The sequence below is a fragment of the Stegostoma tigrinum genome, chromosome 1 (assembly GCF_030684315.1).
Source record: "Stegostoma tigrinum isolate sSteTig4 chromosome 1, sSteTig4.hap1, whole genome shotgun sequence".
NCBI classification, from domain to species: Eukaryota; Metazoa; Chordata; class Chondrichthyes; order Orectolobiformes; family Stegostomatidae; genus Stegostoma; species Stegostoma tigrinum.
The window spans coordinates 169,746,972-169,768,447 of NC_081354.1; the positions used below are offsets into that span (position 1 = coordinate 169,746,972).

The following is a 21,476-nucleotide window of genomic DNA, read 5'->3' on the forward strand; positions in this document are numbered from 1 at the left end:
TTTCCCATTCTCTTAACCTGTCTATATCCCTCTTAAGACTCTAACATTGTCACCACTTGCCTTCCTATCTACAAACTTGAAATGATTCAGAAAAGATTACGAGGATGTTGCCGGGGTTGGGGTTTGAGCTACAGGGAGAGGCTGAATAGGCTGGGGCTATTTTCTCTGGAGTGTTGGAGGCTGAGGGGGTGACCTTATAGAAGTTTATAAAATCATGAGGGGCATGGATAGGGTCAATATACAAGCTGTTTACCCCGGGGTGGCTGAGTCCAAAACCAGAGGGCATAGGTTCAAGGTGAGAGATAAAAAGATTTAAAAGGGACATAAGGAGCAACGTTTTTCCCAACAGAGGGTGGTGCGTGTGTGGACTGTCCTGCCAGAGGAAGTGGTGGAGACTGGTACAGTTACAGCATTTACAAAGTATCTGGATGGGTGTATAAACAGGAAGGGCTTAGAGGGATACGGGCCAAATGCTGGCAAATGGGACTAGGTTAATTTAGGATATCTGGTCAGCATGGACAAGTTGGGCCGAAGGGTCTGTTTCCGCGCTGTATGATTCTATAATAGGCTGTAACATATTCCCAACAACAAATGTTATGCTAATTACAATTAACTGCATATTCTTCTTCCCTTTAGAAATAATGGTATTATATTGACAGTTTAGCAATCCTCTTAGAAAACACGAAAAAAGGATGCTTAAGGGTTAGGTTTTGGGGAGTGTTGCTAAACGAAGAGACCTTAGAGTGCAGCTTCATAGTTCCTTGGAAGTGGAGTCACAGGTAGACAGTCTGTATATTTAATGACACTGTGGCTGTTGTCTCGGTAAGGAGTGGTGACTTAACCTGAGGGTCACCACAGCTCGGGTGAGGGGACTGGTTGGGAAGGAGAGTCCTTCATAGTAACCTTAGCTGTTGCAGGAATTGAGCCTACACTGTTGGCATCCGTTGGTGTTGCAAGCCAGCTATTCAGCCAACTGAGCTAATCCCAGGAAGTGTGTCCACATCTCATCAGCTCATTAAGCTCTTTAATAGAAGCTGTGTGACACTGGCTTCCTCTCGTGTGGGATGCTAGGTAATTGTGAACCCTCCCAGCTTCTCCCAGAATCTCAGGAATTGAAGCGTCATCTCAAGCTCACTGTTCCCCTGAGTTGCTCAAAACAATCAGTAGGGCATGGCTTTTAATCTTTGCATTTTTTTTTCTTTATTCGTATAAAAATAAATGGAGATGGAAAAGCTGCTTCTTTATTTTCAAGACTCCCCCTTCAGTTGGTCACTTTATTTTTCTGCCTTATCAATAGGGGGTGATAGTCCTTCTGATGGTGGGTTAGCAATCTGAAACATGACCTCTGTTTCTGTCTCCATGGCTGCTGTCTGACCTACTGAGTATTTCCAGCAATTTCTTTTTGTTTTTATTTCGGCTTCCTGCCACCTCCTATTTTCTGTGTTTGACAAGATCACTGAACAAGTTGCCATTGACATCTCTGATGCTACTTGGAATAAAAATATAACAAAACCAGTCCAACGAGAGACTCGTTACCTGTCTGTGAGTGCCCCAAATTCTCAAGTTAAACAGAGACAATTTGTTTCTAGTCAGTCAAGCATAATAACAAAGGCAACGCGCTCAACATCTTTTAGAAATTTGACTTTGATACATTGGGCGCAAACCAAAAAAGAACAACGTCTTTATTTTTGCCTTAATAGCTACTGGTTCAACCTGTTTCTGAGCTATCAGCTCCGTGATGAATGGATGTAACTGCGATGGTGTGTGTTTAAATGGCTACACAGTGAACCTTTTTCTATAAGAATGGAGAGCAACAGTGATGTTCTATGGCTGTAGCAACTCTGTCTCATTCATAGATGGAGAAAATGCTGTAAACAGTCAGCGGATTTAGAGAAAAAAACAACAGAAGAAATCGTAGAGAGTTGACAATGAAACAGCCACAGAATGCTGGAGCAAGTCAGCAGGTCTGGCAGCATCTGATGTGAGCGAAGCAGTTAACGTTTTGAGTCTGATATGACTACTCAGAGAGTACATAATGCTACTGTCAGAACTGGAAGATATTATAGATGAAAAGCCATGGAAGTGAACCAAATAGCAAAACTATCAAGAATCATGCATTTGACACTTTTACCCATCACCTTTTGCTGTTTGTAGGACCTTGCTGTGTACAAAATGACTCAGCCATTTCCAACATTAATAAGTTGCACCTCAAAAAATCGTACTGGTTGTAAAGCACTTTGGGAAATCCCAAAGTCATCAAAAACACTATCTAAATTCAACACCCTTTCCGAACAAAACTTTATCAACCTCTCTCCGTTCCTCCCAATAAATGAGCAGCCTTTTGGAAGCTGTGGCTGGGTTGGTGGCACTCTCATCTCTTGTGTCAGAATATTATACATTCATGTCCACTCCAGAAACTTGGGACACAAAAGCCAGGCTATTGCTGAGGGACAGCTACACTATCTCAAGTGTCTTTCAGTTCAGTCTGTGAACTGAGGTACCATCTGCTTCGTATTGTCAACAGTAAATACTGCATCACCAATATGTTCTCATGGGCTTTAGTGCGACCAGACACGGCCTGGGTGACTGCCTTGTAATATGTCTGTAGGAATGACACTGATTTTCCAGTTGCTTGTAAACACTTTGCCCCAGTTCTGTCATTTCCATCCCCGGCCTGTTTCAGTGTTCCAGTGGAGAGCAATGCAAGATCGAGGAATGACACCTCATTTCCCCACTCGAGTATCTTCCAGCCTGTAGGTCTCAATATTGTCTTCAACATCATCAGTGTGTGAACTCCGACTTCCATTTTCCTTGCATTTCCTACCCAGACTGTGCCTTATGTGTAGGCATTGTCTGACTAAATGTAGACTGGGTGACAGTTTCGCTGAGCATCTTCGCCTGGCCCGAAAGGGCCAGCCTAACCTCCTGGTCACCACCCATTTCAACTCCCGTCCCACTCCACCTCCAACATGTCCACCCTCAGCCACGTCCAGTGTCACAGTGAATCAGAATGTAAATTTGAGGAACGACTCCTTATCTTCCACCTGGGTACCCTACCTAGAGGACTTTACATTGAGTTCTCTAATTTAAAATAACCTTCCCACCCATCCCCTGGCTCCCCTTCCAGCCCCACCTCCTCCCTTCCATTCCACTTTTTGACCCTCCCTTCCATCCCTCCCATCAACCAACCAGGTCATACCTACTACCAGAGTCCACCTATCACCACCATTCAGCTACCACCCCTCTTGCCCCCTACCCTCTACACTTTATCTGCAGCTCCCCCTACCCCCACATCCAGTCCTGAAGAAGGTTAATACCCAAAATATTGACAGCTCCTTTCCTCCAGATGCTGCCTGGCTTGCTGTGTTCTTCCAGCCTCCTCTTTATCTACCTGTGTTTTACTTGTTCTTTGTGAACTTTTGTTCCCAGAAGAATGGACCCATTTTCTTCTTTTCACACCTTAATTTACATCCATTGTACTTCTCTGTCTCTTGTTCAGCACCGTTAACACCCTTTTTTTTTGCAGCGGGGCCCTCACCACCTGTTCCACTCGCTCTCCCTCCTGCTTTGTCAACAGCATAAAAAAAACACTTTCCAAGCCCGAGATAACACGGTATGAAGCTGGATGAACACAGCGGGCCAAGCAGCATCAGAGGAGCAGGAAAATTTGATGTTTCGGGTCAGGACCCTTCTCCAGCATCGGCAGTTCCTACTATCTCTGTAACACTTTGCAAACCCTTTCAGTTCACAGGAAGAGTCATTTATGACTAAATGTGAACCCTGTTTCTCTCTCCACGGGTCTTGGAGTTGCTGAGTTTCTCCAGCAATTCCTTTTTTTAATCTTGGCCTCTTGGGTGATTGTGAGAGATCCAATGAGAGTGTTTGGGGAGATCAGGAGAGCGCTCCCTGATGTCCTGATACATATTCAGTCCTCAACCAAGAGCCCCAAAGCAGAACATTTGGTCGTTTTTACGTTGGGATTTGTGGGAATCCAGCGTACACCAATTGACTGTCATTCTCCAACATTGCAACAGTGACATCTGCAGTCATATCGCCTTGGAAATGACCTGAGGTTGTGAAAGTCAGTACACAAATGCAGTTCCTTCTTTGGAAAGAATTCTGCTTTTCTTTGCACAAATTCTTACTTCTCTAGCTGGCAGGATTTTAAGATTTTAGTCCCTGGTTCATTTTTTCCCTGCAGAAGAGGTCTACCGAACATATAGACTGCAGCAGTTCAAGAAGGCAGCTCACCACCACCTTCTCAAGGGCAACTAGGGATGGGCAATATATGCTGGCTCAGCCAATGATGGCCACATCCCACAAAAATGAATTCGAAAGATGGAAATGATTTCTCAGTATTTACCATGTCTAACCATGAGATAAAGAGCATGAGATAGTACTTGGTCACTAAGGACCATTGTCATCGAATTATCTATTTGTTTTTATCTTCACTTACCTTTTTTCCAGTAGAGATGCTGCATTCTATTTTACGTGGACCTGTGCTTTCCCTTCATTTTATGAGTTTTCACACAAACAAGTAGATACCTCAGCACTGCTAAAGTTTCGGCCTACATTTCTGTGCTCAATAATATTCCTAAATGAATAGTTACAAAAATACTTCTGCTGATTTTACGAGGATACAGGAAGGTCAATGCGCAAGTCCTCCTTGTCAGAATGACAAGACTAACTTTCAAATCACACTGTACCACTTTTGAGGTCATATGATCGTACAGCACAGAAGGCAGCTGTTCAGTCCATAGAATTGACCTGTCCATTTACTTTCATTATTCTTGCAGTGCTTTTCTTCTTTCTGTATCGATGAACACTCTTAAAAAGGGAAGTTTAAGGGTTTAGCTTCTAGCCCTGTTACTGCTCAGGAATTATATTTCCTAAGAGCTTTTTTTTTCAAAGGTATTCTCCCTGACCTGTCTCTTTTCTATTTCAGAATAATCCTCTATTTATTGATTCCATTTTCAGACTTGTCAACTGGTGGAAATCAATTTTCTCCATTTGCTTTCTGAAACTTTTATTGATTTGTACGGCTCTATCCAATGTTCTCATGATCAGTATCTCAAAGAAGAATGCCCCAAACTCTTTATGGTCTTAAGATAAGTTTGTTATCCCTGTATCCATGCAGTTTGCTCATTGATTGCTTAATGAAGGCATCAATCTGTTTATGTTAAAATAGAAGGAATGTTCTGTGTTTAGATCGTACTCCTCACCAACTCCAGAGGCCCCACGGTGCTATCGAAATAGAGTGACAGCTCAAAGACAAAGGATATTCAACAAATCCTTTATACATTCACACTGCAGTTAATTTCAACATCATTTGTACCTACTGTACTATTGATACCTCTATCCCCTATTCCCAAACCAACACAGTTTTTGATTATAATAAATAAAAACATTTTAAAAATTAACATTTTAAGCCCATTGACTTTTATTCAGAACTGTCAGAAAAGTCATGTCAGACTTGGAACTTTAACTGTTTTTCTCTCTCCACAAATTCTGCCAAACATCCAGGATTTTCTTGTATTTATTTCAGATCTCCACAATCCTCAGCGCTTAGCTTTTGTTTCACCCTGTCGATTGTGACTGGAATATGATTGATCGCTCTTCCATCATAGTGGATCATCTCACATTGACCAAGTAAAATGATTGGCACACAAGGATAACCTGGGGCCTTGTAGGTCCCTGACTGCCCATGCCAGTTGTCAGCTTGGGAGAGAATGCAGTCAGTAGTGTAACCAGCTTCGAGATGCCCGAGAATCCCTTTCCTTCTCGCTCGATGTTACTTTCATGTCCATGGGGTGGGGTACCAAGCCGTGCCGTTTCTCAGACTGTGACGGTGATTGTGCTTCTGGACAGAATTGCAAACATAATTTTAGGAAATTGGAACTTCGCTGTGCTGTGTCATCTTCTCTAGTGGGTTTGTGCTATAAACAGCCGAGGAACACACTCATGTAAGAAAGCCTGGGATTAGAATCATCCATTTGGTCCATCAGAGTCCATTCCTTCCACTGGTTCCTACAATCTAACCTGGCACTAACTTCAAACCTCAGTATTTCATCTGAAGAAAAGGCTCTCCAAACTCTCTCCGTGTCCCAATTGTATCTAGTTCAACATTAATCATTTTTGACTGGTTGCTTTTTTTGGCATAACATTGAATCTAGCAACTCAGGAATCATGTTCCACATAGCACTTGGTCACCTCAATACCCTTTGATGCTTACAAGTTATTAACCGGTTCCCCTAACCATACATTTGGTCACACAGCTGTTTTTTGTTCTAAGAAGTGTTAATCAGCCCAAGTATTAACTGCTTCATTGGGACTGTATTCCACATCCTTGTTCTTCAGTGGCAAAAAATACTTTCTCAAGCCTAATTCTTCCTTAGAGACTATGGATGCAGCTCTTCTACGAGGATATGTAGCTGTGGCCAAAAGGTCTGAAGAAAGTGGATGTCTGTATTGGAGCAGAAAGAGAGAGATTCCGTAATGGTATTCTAGATTATGAACAGTCCTGAGGTGATGAATGGACTGATTTCTCTGTTTAACAAGGGACTTTAGGAGTTAGCTTTGTTTCCGGAGGAATGAAGAGAAAACTCAGAAGTTTGCTTTTCACAAAATAGATTATCACACTCCAGGAGAAATGGTTGCAGTTTGATAGTATTCAATTCCAATTAACAGTATAGCAGAGAACCTGAGGTTGGTAAGAGTTATACTGAAATGGCTCAAGGAGATGATTAGCTAAGTTGAGGTTAAGATCAAGTACAGAATAGGAAAGAGGAAATATGAAAAAAACCACAAATTATGAATTTCACTAGACATATAGTGAATTCTTCTCTTGAGAAGAGAGGATCATCAATCCAGTTCTGCTTCTTGCTTTATCCCTGTTTTTTTACACCTTTACTGGCCGTTTCCATCTGCCAAAGCCTGTTCTCTGGAATCGTCTCCATAGACGTATCTGCATCTCAACTGCTAGTTCCTCTTTAAGACACACATTAGAACCTACTTCTTTGACCAAGCTTTTGGTCACCTGATTGAGTATCTCTGTGTCAGGTTTTATTTGCTAAAACTTATCTTTATTACTGGACCCAGTCAGCCAGTCGATATGGCTCAGTAATTAGCAATCTCAGAAGCAGTCATTGTATTCACATGAGATATTGGTGACATTGCTGTATAAATACAAACTATTGTTGATGATGTGATTGTGAGAGTGATGTATTCGTCAGACTGAATGAACTCTGAACACTCTGGAAACCAACTAGAGATTTCGTGGATAATGGGAACTGCAGATGCTGGAGAATCCAAGATAACAAAGTGTGGAGCTGGATGAACACAGCAGGCCAAGCAGCATCTCAGGAGCACAAAAGCTGACGTTTCGGGCCTAGACCCTTCATTAGAGAGCTGATGAAGGGTCTAGGCCCGAAACGTCAACTTTTGTGCTCCTGAGATGCTGCTTGGCCTGCTGTGTTCATCCAGCTCTACACTTTGTTATCAGAGATTTCCTGGGATCTGTGGGAAGTGAGAGAGGGAATTGCAATAGCCCCAGTAGATATATTTTGGGGCTGTATTGAATGTGGATGTGTACCAGAGAACTGGATCGTCGCTAGTGTATGTATATTTTTAAGGAGGGAGAGAGTCACTCTTGGTAACGGAGAACTAGTTGGCTTAATATCTTTGGTAGGAAATTAGTTGGATACAAAGAAATTGGGACTGGTCACTGGTCCCACTGCCAGGATGGGGAGGTAAGAAATATAGTTGGTGTTGAGTCTCTGGCCTGGTTTGGATATAGGTAATAGATAGACCTCACCAGACACTCTCTGATGAATTGGCATTGAATATCAGTCAGGTGTGCAGGTAGCAGTGACATTCATGTGATCAGGAATGTGGAAGGAATTGAGACAGGTCAGCAGGAAAGGAGAAGGTTTGGTGAAGAAGATAATGGTTTGCAGATCGAGCTGAAGCCAACAAAAATCTTTCAGCTCCAAAACCAAGCTCTTCTTTCTAAAAAAAACCTATTTTCAACATCTTGTCTCCAGTGTGACCACTTTAAAGTGTCAGTGGTTTCTCAAGAGGACTTGATTTACTGCTGTGTAACTCCGATATATAACCTGGAATACTGCAATCTGGAACACTTTAGGATGCCACAAAGAGTGTCTGTAACATTTATTAAAATGGAATGAGATATGGATGGGTAAATGAAGACAGGATGTGGAAAAACATATACCAGACAGAGCTCAGGCAGTATTATTCAGACCACTGCCTTCTTTGTTCACAGCTTCACTGAAATATTACAGGACGGGAAGAGGCCATTCAAACCATAACGTCTGTAGTGGCTATCCAATGAGGGCAGCACGGTGGCTCAGTGGTTAGCCCAGCTGCCTCACAGCACCAGGGACCCAGATTCGATTCCACCCTCGGCCAACTGTCTGTGTGGAGTTTGCACATTCTCCCCGTGTCTCTGATAATGGAAACTGCAGATGCTGGAGAATCCAAGATAATAAAGTGTGAAGCTGGATGAACACAGCCTGAGATGCTGCTTGGCCTGCTGTGTTCATCCAGCTTCACTCCCCATGTCTGTGTAGGTTTCCTCCAGGTGCCCTTGTTTCCTCCAATGTTGCAAAGATGTGCAGGGCAAGTAGATTGACCATGGCGTCCAGTAGATGTGCAGGCTAGGTGGGTTAGAGAAATGCAGGGCTACAGGGGATTGGGTAGGTCTGGGCTGGGTATGGTTGGGACATTCTTTGAAGGGTGGGGCCATTGAGCCAAATGGCTGCTTTCCACACTGTAGGGGTTCTATGAATGAGCAATGTGACTTGCTGCACACTTCTGCTGTTTTTCCCTGTGCAGTGGTTACTGTGGTTCCCTGTGACTCTGGCTACAGTCCAAACTAAAGAAATGATAATTAGAAACTGAAGTAATATCAGTCAAGAAATGTGACTGGAGATTTGAGTTCACTGCTTTAAGTTTCAGGATCATTGCAAGGAGGTTACAGGCAGTGTGATCGGCACAAGGGTTAGAGTGGGGCTTGTGAACTGATTTGTTTGAAGTCAAACTGCAACATCAGGTTGGGGAAGCTGAACGCAGCACCTGTTATTTGTGCACAGAGAGCATATTCAGCTGGGAGAAAGGAGGGGAAAATATGAGTGATGCAATTGCTTTGGAAGCAGATGCTTTGTAAAATCCCACAGGAAATGTTAAGGAAGAAAACCGTGATGATTTATTTCAAATAGAAACATTACACATAGATAAAGTACACAGTGGAAAAGTTTCTGTCAATCTGTTGACTGTCTTTCTGTTTGTTGATGGACTTTTCGACAGCACAATGTGCTTCAACACTGCCAGTTTGTTATCCTGAAGCAGCTTATTTGATTATTTCTGTGTTCCGAATGTTGCTTTCTGTACTATAATAGGTGTCCCACAATCTTTCACTTCTCTCTGTGCAGACAGATCACCAGTCCCTGCTCTAAATCTTTTACTTTTTAAGCTGTCAACTGTGGCTCAGCTGATATTTTCCTGCTTCTGAATCATGCAGTTCAAGGTTCAAGTCCAGCTCAAGGTGAATGGGAAGAAAATCTAAGCTAGTAATGGGCAAAAGACCCATCAAAGTTTGTGAGCTCCCAGAATCAGTTCAGTGCTTTCTTTTTTAAGTTATAAATAACCATAACCAAGGAAAGTAGAACAAAATGAGAAAGTAATTGGAGGATGCTTTAAGTAAATAAGTTAACCATTACTGAAAACATCACTATTGTAATTGGTGAGTGATGTACCTGAGTTCATAGTTCACCCTTTCTTAAAAGTGGCGAAAAATCAGCTGCTGATTTACTTGGTTAGTGTCTAAATACCATGTGTCCACTTTGGTTAGATCCAACAACTAAGCTAGATCAACAACAGCTTGTGTTTATATAGCTCTTTCTGGTTTCACAGAGGCATAATCAGGCTAAAACTGAGAGTGGTCTGAAGGAAGAGACTTTTGGACAAGCATGGACGAAAATGTAAATTTTAAAAAGGCCGTTCATTTGAAGCAGCCAAGAATGGTGGAGTGGCCTAGAGACTTTGAGAGGGAACTAAAATCCAACACTTGATACTAGTGGAGCTGATGTTTCAGTAGCTATACCAGCAGCAATGAACAATGGGTCTGGGGCTTTGTCCTGTCGATTGCACCCAACACGTTACTGCACTGTGGGGGGGCCACTAGCAACAAATGTAGTGCCTGGTTATTAGGTATTTAGATGTAAACCATGTACAATTTGTATCAATGGCTTGGATGAACACATAGAATGTATGATTGCTAAGTTGGCTGAAGGACATGGGTGAGAAGTTTGAAGAGGCCAGAAGGAATCTGCAAAATGATTTTAGATCATTTAAATGAATAGGCAGACATTTAACAGATGGAGTATAGTGTGAGGAAAGTGAAAGCTTGTCCACTTTGGCAGGAAGTATACAAAAGCAAAATATTACTTAAATGGAGAGAGAATGCCGGATACTGAGATAGAGAGGGATCTGGGAATCCCTATTGTGTGAATTACCCCAGGTTATAATCAGTGATTAAGAAGCTAAATGGAATGTTGTTGATATTTGCTGCGTATAAAAGTGATGGAACATAGAAGTAGAGGCATTTAACTGTAACTGCACCATGGCATGCGATCCGTGATCCTCACTAATGGATACACTACTGACCCAATGCGTATGCAAACTGGGGTCACTGCACCAATGCTCTTCATTACCTTCTGCACTGCAGCAGTCCAATTTGTCCCCATGACAGCTTGTTGCTGGTTTGGAACTGCTCAGCAGGACATGCAGGAAACTATTCAGCCTGTATCACACCCAGTCCAGAGTCAGGACCACCTTTGGTCAAACTGCTGCACACAAGACCACCTAAACTCCTGAGATGCTGCTTGGCCTGCCGTGTTCATCCAGCTTCACACTTTGTCATCAAGTGAATCCACGCTGGTGTCCACCATTTTGAACAGGCCCAGATGGGAGGCCAAACACAGACACTGTAAAAAAAAACCTGAGCATCTCACCGACCCGCTTCAGCAACGACCACCAGCTGCCCAGCTTTGGCAGAGTGTGCTATGCCAATATTGAACTATTCATCGTTTTAGCACCCACAACTCCACAACGGAAGAAAGCCATCCTCAGTTGTGAGGGATTACCTAACAAGAAGATGGTCATGTATGTCTGACACCACACCTGGAGTACTTTGTGCTGTTTTCATCTCCTTATTTAAGGAAATAGTACCAACTCCAAAAATGTTCCCTTGCCTGACTTTTGGGCTTGTGGTGTTTTCCTTGTGAGCAAAAGGTTGATAAACTGGGCCAGTATCTATTGGAATTTAGAAGAATGTGAGGCAATCGTATTCAAACCTACAAGATCCTGAGGGGACTTGACAGGGTAGACGCAGAAAGGATGTTTCCAGCTGCGGGAGAAATGAGAAATAGGGGTTTAAAAATAAGTGGTCTCCCATTTGTAACAGAGATTAGGAGCATTTTTTTCTCTGTGGATGGTCAACATTTGGAACTCCCTTCCCTGAGGAACTCATTGAATTCCTTTAGGGGGTTTTGATGAGTTGAGAAGTGAGGGAGTTGAAGGGTACTGAGTGTCAGTAGGAAGGTGAAATTGAAGCCATAATCAACTTTATGTTGACCTTATTAAACAGCGGAGTAGGATTGTGGATCTAATGACCTGTTATGGCTCTTAATTTGTTTGTTGAGACATGGGTAGTCCATTTAGCCCCTTGAGCCTGTTCCACCATTTTAGACTAGTTTTGGCTCAGCTGCACCTTGCCTTTAGTTGTGGGGAGATGACAGTGTAATGGTTGTAACCCAGTAATGTTTCTCACCTCATTCTCGTTTTACACTTGTTTGACAATTTGCTTCTGAATTGCACAACAGATTTATTGGTAAACTGGAGGAGAGGTTGGGTGGGTTGAGAGATCGGAAGAATGAGAGACAACCTTATTGAAATCTTACAGGGCCTGACAGGATAGATGTGGAAAGTTTGTTTCCTGTTGGGGGAGAATCTAGGATCAGAGGGAATAAAGGATCGCACACTTAGACAGAAGTAAGGAGGAATTTCTTCCCTCAGAGGGACGTTATGGCTGGGTCATTAAGTTATTCAAGGCTAAGATAGACCACTTTTTAATGAGGAAGGGAATTGAGGGTTATGGGGAAAAAGCAGGAAAATGGAGTTGAGGATTGTTAGATCAGCCAAGATCTCATTGAATAGCGGAGCAGACACGATGGGCTGAATAGCCTACCTCAGCTTCTGTAGGTTGTGGTCTTATGGTTTAATGCTCTGGGGAGAGTGGCTCACATCCTGCAATAATAACTCCTGGAATTTAAATTTAATGAATAAAATCTGGATTTGAGAGTTTTGTCATGGTGTCCATGACAAGTATCACCAATTGATTTTTGAAAAAAGATCCATCTGATTCACCTGTACCCTTTTAGGGAAGGCAATCTGCCATTCTTTTCTGGAATGATGTACATGTAACTCCAGACCCACAGAAATGTGGTTGACTCTGAACTCCCCTCTGAAATGGCCTTAGCAAAGTATTTCAATACAGGCTGGAAAAGGGATGAGAAATTGAACCTCTGACAAGTGAGTAGGTTATTCAGTGCAGCTGTTCTCAACAGGAGTGCTGGTATTGGAGTTGTACAGTGAGAGGCAGGGGTGCAGGAGAGTCACAGCAACTAGATTGCCCTGCTTCAGTATTCTCACTGATAGCAGAGCAAACGTAACGGATCTCCACCATTCAACACTTGCCCCTGTATCCCCTTCCCGTTGTCACAAGGTAGATGTAGTACTGGCACCAGCTAATGCCTCCCTGGTTACGTTTCTTAGTGGAGAAGACCCGGTTGACAGCTTGTGGCAGGCAGCATGTACCCCACCCCCTCAAAGCTTCCTGAAGAGGCTGATTCGGAGGCAAGAGCACCCACTGAAATGTTACGTGGCCAGCCATCTCCACGGGAGTCAAGCAGACTCTCTGCTTGGTGCCACCTGCACAAGATTCCTTTCCCAGCATGGACTTGTAAGACAGGGAACTGCCTCAGAGCTGAAGACATTCCAGTTTCAGTTAATCACAGAATCCCCACAGTGTTCAAGCAGGTCATTCGGCCCATCGAGTCCACACCGACCCGCCAAACAGCAATCCCTCCCAGGCCCAACCCATCCCTGCAACCCCACTCTCCCCATGGCTAACCCAGCTAGCCTGCACATCCCTGCATGCTATGTATAATTTAACATGGCCACTCCACCCTCACCTGCACATCTTTGTGACCGTGGGAGGAAATCAGACCCATGCCGACACGGGGAGAATGTGCAAACTCTGCTTGTGAGAGAAAAGGAAAGTATCATTTTAGGTGCCTATAGCTGTAATCTTGATCGTTTGTTTAAAACTCATGCTTTAAATCACTCATGCACAGGTTTTGCAACAACCTTGACTTCCCTGTTCCTGGCCCAGGGAAAGGCTCAGAATTGCCAACATAGGCCTGATGGGCCAAGTGGCAGCCTCCGTGCTATGTAATGACAGGCCTGTTTGAAGAGGCAGTCTGATTGATGCAGCCCACCGTATTCAGGCCATCTGGGGCCTGGAGCTGTGGATTGTGCCAGTCGCTGCCATTGAAGATCAGAGCACAGGGAATGTTAGACCAGGCGCTGCACAGGGCCGAATTGAATGGCTGCAAGAGAAATCAGACAGGGACTGTCCACACAGTGGTTGGGAGTTGGGGGGTGGCACAGGGGGTGGTGGGGATAGGTGTCTGATCTGACACGAGGTTTGCAGTCACTGTACCCCCACTCTATTTCCTAAAATATTGTTAAACTATCGACCGTTGTCTGTGGCTGTAGGCACTTAACTGGTTTCTCTTCACCTTTCAGTGTCACTGACTGACGCCACTCCACTACTGCTGAGGCAACATGGCGAAGTTGCAAATGTTTTCGGCAACCAGTGAAGCCGGTTACCACAGCTACGAGGCATACCCCGTGTTCTCCCCCCTACCCACTGAGCCAGGCTACGCCCAGGCCGTGATGGGGAGTGTTGGCAGCGGCGTTGTGAACGAGCAGGAGTTTGCGATGAAAAGTGTGAACAGCAACAAGCGGGCAGGCCCCGGCCAGACGGCCAGCCGGCAGCACGAGGGACCGAGGAACGGCTACGTTTCCCGGGAATTCCCCAAGCGCTTCTCGGCAGACGACAAGGACTACAAGCCCGAGAAGGTGTCTAATTCCTTGTACATTAATGACGAGCATCGCACAGGCGACCGAACGAAAACCGACGTGGCCAATAACAACGAGAGGAACCTGCCCCCCCAGTACAAGGAGCCAAGCAATCCACCGAAGATACTGCCCATATCTGGCAAACTAGAACAGGTAACAAAGCGGGGTGGGACCTGACTAACACCAGCAAGAGCAGCCCAACACACCAGTTGTGACAGAAAGAAGCTAAAGCCCGTCGGAACAGACTCTCTGCCACACCCTCCACCACCCCCCACCCCCCCTCAAAATGAGCATCAGTCCTCTCGAGGACTTCTTTGTTTAGCGCACTTTTCCGAGCCCGAAGCAGGAATAGCGTGGCCGCACTCACTCAAAACTCCCTTTCATGTTGTTTCATTATTTCTGATTGAGCGCATCTGAGTAATGATTGTGAATCCTTCATGATGAAATGATTTCTCAGGACTTTGTGTCAACCATGAAGTGTGAACTTGGAGTCATATCCAGGTCAGATCACCTCTGAACTGATAGGTTCCCGCAGCATTTACTCCAATTCATGATTTTTAAAATATGTTTAGCTTATTCTTGTCAGTTTTATTGAACTCGATTTTGTAACCGGGATGCTAAACACATATATATCGATACATATATACATTTATATGTGTGTGTATATATATACCTTTCAACCTTTCAAGTCCTAGTCCCAAAACCATGAGCACTGTACTACTAAAGAGCAACAACATGTTACACTTGCCTGGTAATTTTGAACCTCTCTTGGGTCAATGATGTATTGCCTGTCAGAACTTAATACTGAACCAATTGATACCTGGACGAAGTGGGTTATCTTACCAGGAAAAGTTAGACAGTCTGGACTTATTATCTCTGGAGTTTAGAAGACTGAGGGGTAGACTTGATGAAGAGCATAAGATCCTAAATAGTCTCTGCAAGATGAACCGAAAAACAATGATTCCTCTTGTGGGTCACTCCTAAATTTGGAGACAGTGTTGTAAAGTTAAAACAAGAATAAAATTGAGGACAGAGATATGGAGAATTTTTTTTCTCTCTGAGGCGAGTGAAACTTTGGAATTCTCTGTCTGTGAAGGTGGTTGAGGCAGGGTATTCTCAATGTGAAGGTGGGACTGCGCAGTGGTCACTCTGTCTGATAATGTCATAGACAGATATCAGTCTGCCAGCTGTCGGTATAAGGCTGAGATCAAGTATATTTTTTTCCCCCTTGTTGCTAGACCCAGTCTTCCAGCTATGTCCTTTAGGACATGGATGTAGCAGTTTAAGAAAGCAGCTCAATTTCACCTTCTCAAGGACAGTTAGGGATTGGCAAGAAATGCTGGCCCAGCCAGTGAAGGTCATAACCCACAAATGAATTTAACAAAAAAGGACTCAAGTGATTGTCAGCCATGGTGCTGCTGAGCCACACTTGGTGATGGATATTGCAATCCCCTGCCCCAAATACATTCTATACTTTACCAGCCACAGTGCTTCCTCCTAGTGATGCTCAACGTGAACGGCCAAACTAATTTCGGCAAGGCGCTCGATAAGGTTCCCCACAGTAGACTATTGTACAAAATGCGGAGGAATGGAATTGTGGGAGATACAGCAGTTTGGATCGGAAATTGGCTTGCTGAAAGAAGACAGAGGGTGGTAGTTGATGGGAAATGTTCATCGTGGAGACCAGTTACTAGTGGTGTACCGCAAGGGTAGGTGTTGGGTCCACTGCTGTTTGTCAATTTTATAAATGACCTCGATGAGGGCGTAGAAGAATGGGTTAGTAAATTTGCAGACGACACTAAGGTCGGTGGAGTTGTGGATAGTGACGAAAGATGCTGTAGGTTGCAGAGAGACATAGATAAGCTGCAGAGCTGGGCTGCGAGGTGGCAAATGGAATTTAATGCAGACAAGTGTGAGGTGATGCACTTTGGTAGGAGTAGCCGGAAGGCAAAGTACAGGGCTAATGGCAAGATTCTTAGTAGTGTAGATGAGCAGAGAGATCTCGGTGTCCATGTACACAGATCTTTGAAAGTTGCCACCCAGGTTGACAGGGCTGTTAAGAAGGCATACAGTGTTTTAGCTTTTATTAATAGAGGGATCGAGTTCCGGAACCAAGAGGTTATGGTGAAGCTGTACAAAACTCTGGTGCGGCCGCACTTGGAGTATTGCGTACAGTTCTGGTCACCGCATTATAAGAAGGATGTGGAAGCTTTGGAAAGGGTGCAGAGGAGATTTACTAGTATGTTGCCTGGTATGGAGGGAAGGTCTGACGAGGAAAGGCTGAGGGACTTGAGGCGGTTTTCATTAGAGAGAAGAAGATTGAGAGGTGACTTAATTGAAACATATAAAATAATCAGAGGGTTAGATAGGGTGGATAGGGAGAGCCTTTTTCCGAAGATGATGACGGTGAACACGAGGGGGCATAGCTTTAAATTGAGGGGTGAAAGATAGAGGACAGATGTCAGAGGTAGTTTCTTTACTCAGAGAGTAATAAGGGAATGGAACGCTTTGCCTGCAACGGTAGTAGATTCGCCAACTTTAGGTACATTTAAGTCGTCATTGGACAAGCATATGGACGTACATGGAATAGTGTAGGTTAGATGGGCTTGAGATCGGTATGACAGGTCGGCACAACATCGAGGGCCGAAGGGCCTGTACTGTGCTGTAATGTTCTATGTTCTATGACATCAGCTGGGGTGAGCGTGCAGGAGGTATGTGACAATCAGCAGGAATTTTCCTTGCTCATGTTTGACCTGATGTCATAAGACTTCTCGGCAACTGCCTCCTGACTGTACACTGCTGTGCTGCCACCTCTATTGGCTGTATCCTGCCGTTGGGACAGGACATATCCAGGAGTGGCGATAGTGGTGTCTGAGACATTGCCCGAACTGGGAATTTATCATCTCTGCCCAACATGGGAAAAAGCTGCTGTTTTGCTTGCTGGAGCCACGTATTACAATCTTCTTGAGGTCAAATATTTATTCAGTAAGTTATCTTCTAGAACATATATAGCCATTTGTGCAAAGCTTAAGCATGTTTGTTTTTTTGCTGTTAGTCACTGATTAAGATGCAGCTGGAAAAAAAGAGAAGTCAGAGGAAATGGCAAGAATCCTTCAATAATCACATGACCAGGAATGGAATCTTAACTACGGCACCAAATATGAGATGTACATGAACCCCTCATCCACCTTGGGAGTAATAATGAATTATACATTTTCCCAGCTTCCCTGTAAGGATGCTGAACAAACTCCTCCCAAAAGCTACACAAGGGGATGTGCTAATTTAGCTGCTTTATTATTAGACAATAAAAGTACACAACCCACATTATGTATGGAATGCAGCAATTGCAATATTATCTTGCCAGACAAGTTTGACAGCATCTGTAGAATAGTTTGCAAGTGGTTATTAATTGCTGATATGTCAGTGCATGCAAATTGGCCAATTGTTCAAGGTTTGCAGATTGATTTACAGTCTGACGTGGTGGTTGATCTAACCACTGGAATCGGAGGCTCGTTCCTATGGTAATCATAGTGACGATAATGCCTCTGACTCCCAAGAAACAATAAAGTGGATTTCCAAAAACAAAGAATAGCTCTGGAGTTCCTGTAGAACATTGATGATGCCATCACGAGGAATAGTCGTAAAATTGAAAGCAGAGACAGCGTCTAAAACCACAGCTGTCAAATGTCCTTCAGTCTACCCTGTACAGGGAACAGACTCACTTGTAGGGTGCAACTGAGGAGATCAGATGAAATCATTCAGTGTACAACCTGATGTCTTTCCTCCTTTATAAACCTTTCTCCAAGCCTTCAGTCATCTGGCACTACGCAACTCAGTCTCAGACTTTGCTGACTTTCCAGTGTCTTAGGGTTTTGCTGTATTAAAGGCGCTATATAAGTGTAAGTTTTTTTTGTGTTGTTTGCACCCTGGGGCAATTGCATCAAAATAGCTCTTTATTTTTATTTGCTCTGTCAAGTGAGATATACTTTGTTGAGTGTGAGAGCGAGCCAATGATAGGGAAAACAGGAATAGATTAGCAACACAGAGGTAGCAAAAGAGTTTATAAATTAACCTCTTTGTGTGGTAAATGATAGGTGGGCTGCAAAGCTGCCTGGAATACCCCATCCAATTTTTATACCCCACCCAGCCATGCTCACATTTATCGTCAATGAACAGTCTCATTGTGCAAGGTGTAAGACAGACATTCCTCACAAACTTGTGGGTTTCCCACCCAGCATGTATGCTTGAAGTTAATCCCGTATGTTTCTGGCAGTCTGCAAGCTGCCTACTGTGTGTAGGGAAGTAACTGCAGCACTGATAAATTCAGCAGCGAGCCTGACAAGATTCCTTCACCATTCGAAATGAAGCAGATCTTTGGATCACTTCCAGGTTTGTGTTGAGTGAAATAACTTTAATTCTCACAAACCAATATGCAGTGTAATTAATTAATCTGGTGCCACTGTAATTAACTAACTAGTTTCAATAAGTGATTTTCAGGTAGAGACGTCCAATTTTAACTGCAGCCAATGCATCTCCCTCATTGCTTTTCCTGAGGCACTAGCGGGAATAGGAAGGGAATTTCTATCAACAGAGCATTTACATTAAATCTGACCACCAGAGACCTTCAGAAACTACCATTCTGATGTATCATACCAACAGATTAGGCAGCAGAGAAGAAATATTTGTATTTTTAAAGTACCTAATGTGACCACTTCCAACAAACCTCTAGTCACTGAAGTACTTATGTAGCTTAGTCACTGGTGTGATGTCAGGAACATGGTAGCTAATTTGTCCTCAGTAAGCTCCTGCAGAGAGCAGTATAACTTTTTTATTCACTCATGGGAAGTTGGCATCATTGATTGGCCAACGTGTTATTGGCAGTCCCTTGCTGCCCTTGGAAAAATGGTGGTGGGCTGCCTTTTTGAACTGCTGCAGTTCTCCTGCTGTGGGTTGACCCACAATGCCATTAGGGAGGGAATTCCAGAATTTGACCCAGCGACAGTGAAGGAATGGCAATATATTTCCAAGTCAGGATGGTGAGTGGGTGGGAGGCGAACGTGTAGGTGCTCCCATGTTATCTGCTGTCTTTGTCTTTCAAAATGGAAGTGTCCTGGGTTTGGAAGGTGCTGTCTGAGGGTATTTGGTGAAATTCTGCAGTGCATCTTGTAGATAGTACACACTGCTGCTACTGAGTATCGGTGGTGGAGGGAGTGGATGCCTCTGGATGTTGGTTGCATGGTCCTGGATGGTGTCAGGTTTCTTGAGTGTTGCTAGAGTTGCACTCATCAAGGCAAGTGGGAAATATTTCATCACACTCCTGATTTGTGCACAGCAAGTTCCTGCAGAGAGCAGTATAGTAATAAATTGATAATCTGTTTTTACAATGTTTTATTGAGAAGTAGAATGTGGCCAGGACACTGGGGAGAATGTCCTCGTTCTTCACATAGTGGCATAGGATAGTTTTCCTTTATTTAATCCTCAATCAATGGGCTGTTATTCATATGTTCCTACATTCTTATCCCTAATCTTCCTTGAGAAGGTGGTTGTAAGCATCTTTTGCAGTTTAGTGTACTGTGGATGCTTTCACAAGATTGTTGGGGAAGGAATCAAATCCAGTGATGGTACACTCATCTTTCCCATAGCGACTTTCTAAGCCCTTTCAGGGGGTCATATTCTTACAGGCTTGAAGGCACATGGAGGCCAAGCCAGGCCAGGACAGGAGAGAAGGTTTTCTCCCCTAAAGGGTTGTAGGGAACAAAAATGACACAGTTGATGCTTATGTCATGCCTTTAACATCATAAAATGTCTTATGGCATTCCACTGGAGTTTTATAGACCAAGATCGGACATCAAGCTGCAGAAGATATTAGCCTAAGGCAAAAGCTCAGTGAGGTGGGTTTTAAGCTGCATTCTAAAGCATCAAAGGGAAGGAGAGATGTCAGAGAGATTTAAGGAGTGAATTCCAGCTCTTCAGTACTCAGCAGCTAAGACACAGACATGAATGGTGGTAAAATCAGGGAAGCTCAGGCTGCTGGAATTTGAGGAGTGCAGATATCTTGAAGGATTGTGTGACTGGTGGAGGTTACAGACGGGGGAAACTCAGAGTCCATGGAGAGATCTGAAACTGAGAGTTGAGGACTTGAAAGTGAAGGTGATACTTGATTGGGAGCCAGTGCACTTCACTGAGCGTCACTGATTGAGAGTTAATGTAAAGGCCAAGCGCAGCAGAGCTTTGGGTGTCTCCACATTTAGATTGGGAGACCAGGCAAGAGTGGGTTGGATTGGTCAAGTCTACAGGTAACAAACAGATGAATGAGGGTTTCAGCAGCAGATGAAAGAATGAAATTGGTGTGGCAGAGGAAGAAACAGGGGCAACGTCTGTATAAAACTAGGAGGATTCTGGGTATAAGTCCTTGCGAGAGCTTGAATACAGGAGTAGGAAGAGAAATTACTGATGGTAGTACCCCAGTTACAAATAGATTAAGAATGGAACCAGTGATCCCTGACTTTCATCGTATCATATGACAGATCCTGTAATTTCCTTGTGTGCTTGTAGGAACACAGATTGCTGTCACTCGGAAGGATGTCAAACTTATTGGACTGAGCTTTAAATTGCTGATATCCATCTTCCAAGTGACCCACTGAAGAGCTGATGATGCTGATGGCACACCAATTAAAAGGTTAATTGGTCCCGTCGCTCATGCAGAGTCGTGGTAAGCCGGGAATAGGATGGAAGACAATTTTTCAACAGAAAATACAGGTGCATAAAAGTTAGATCCATAGATGTGGAGGTTTGGTGGTAAATTTCATTGCAAGCTGTTCATGAAGTACTAAAGGTAATTGATTCTGTGAATTTGAATGGCTGAAATTCTACTTAATTTGAGAATTCTGAGTGACATGTTAAATTCCTGTGCAGTTTCAGTCAAAGCTAGAAGCTCGTCAACAATTGTAAGTTTGATAGTCAAGACTTTTTTTTAAGTCATCGGATATCAACTAGCAAATGGATGCAAGCAGCACCATCTCCTGGGAGATTTTGTTACAAACTTGGCTGGAATTGGAACCGCTGATGGAGGGCATTATTCATTGTGTGCTCAAACAGTGATAAAGAGGGGACTGTGTCTTATAATCTCATGTCTGTGGAGCAGAGCTTCACTCCTTAATCACAAAAATTCAGCAAATAGTAACTTTTGTATTTATTGCTGGCACTGTGTCCTCGTCTATATTAAGGAATAGTGGAATGCAGGTTCCACTGTT

The 21,476-nt window shown here is 43.6% G+C and overlaps 1 protein-coding gene across 3 annotated transcripts in view; it reads left to right on the top strand.

Annotated features, from left to right (window-relative positions):
* The window catches only part of LOC125453123 (leucine zipper putative tumor suppressor 3), a 204,167-nt gene that overhangs the window by 155,988 nt on the left and 26,703 nt on the right, over positions 1 to 21,476 (top strand). For all 3 annotated transcript variants that reach the window (XR_007247922.2, XM_048533553.2, XM_048532686.2), the window contains exon 2: positions 13,888 to 14,376. Coding sequence is in view for 2 of the 3 variants with exons in the window: in XM_048533553.2 (XP_048389510.1) it covers positions 13,927 to 14,376 (450 nt within the window). In the remaining variant the exon portion in view is untranslated. The remainder of the gene's footprint in view (positions 1 to 13,887; positions 14,377 to 21,476) is intronic.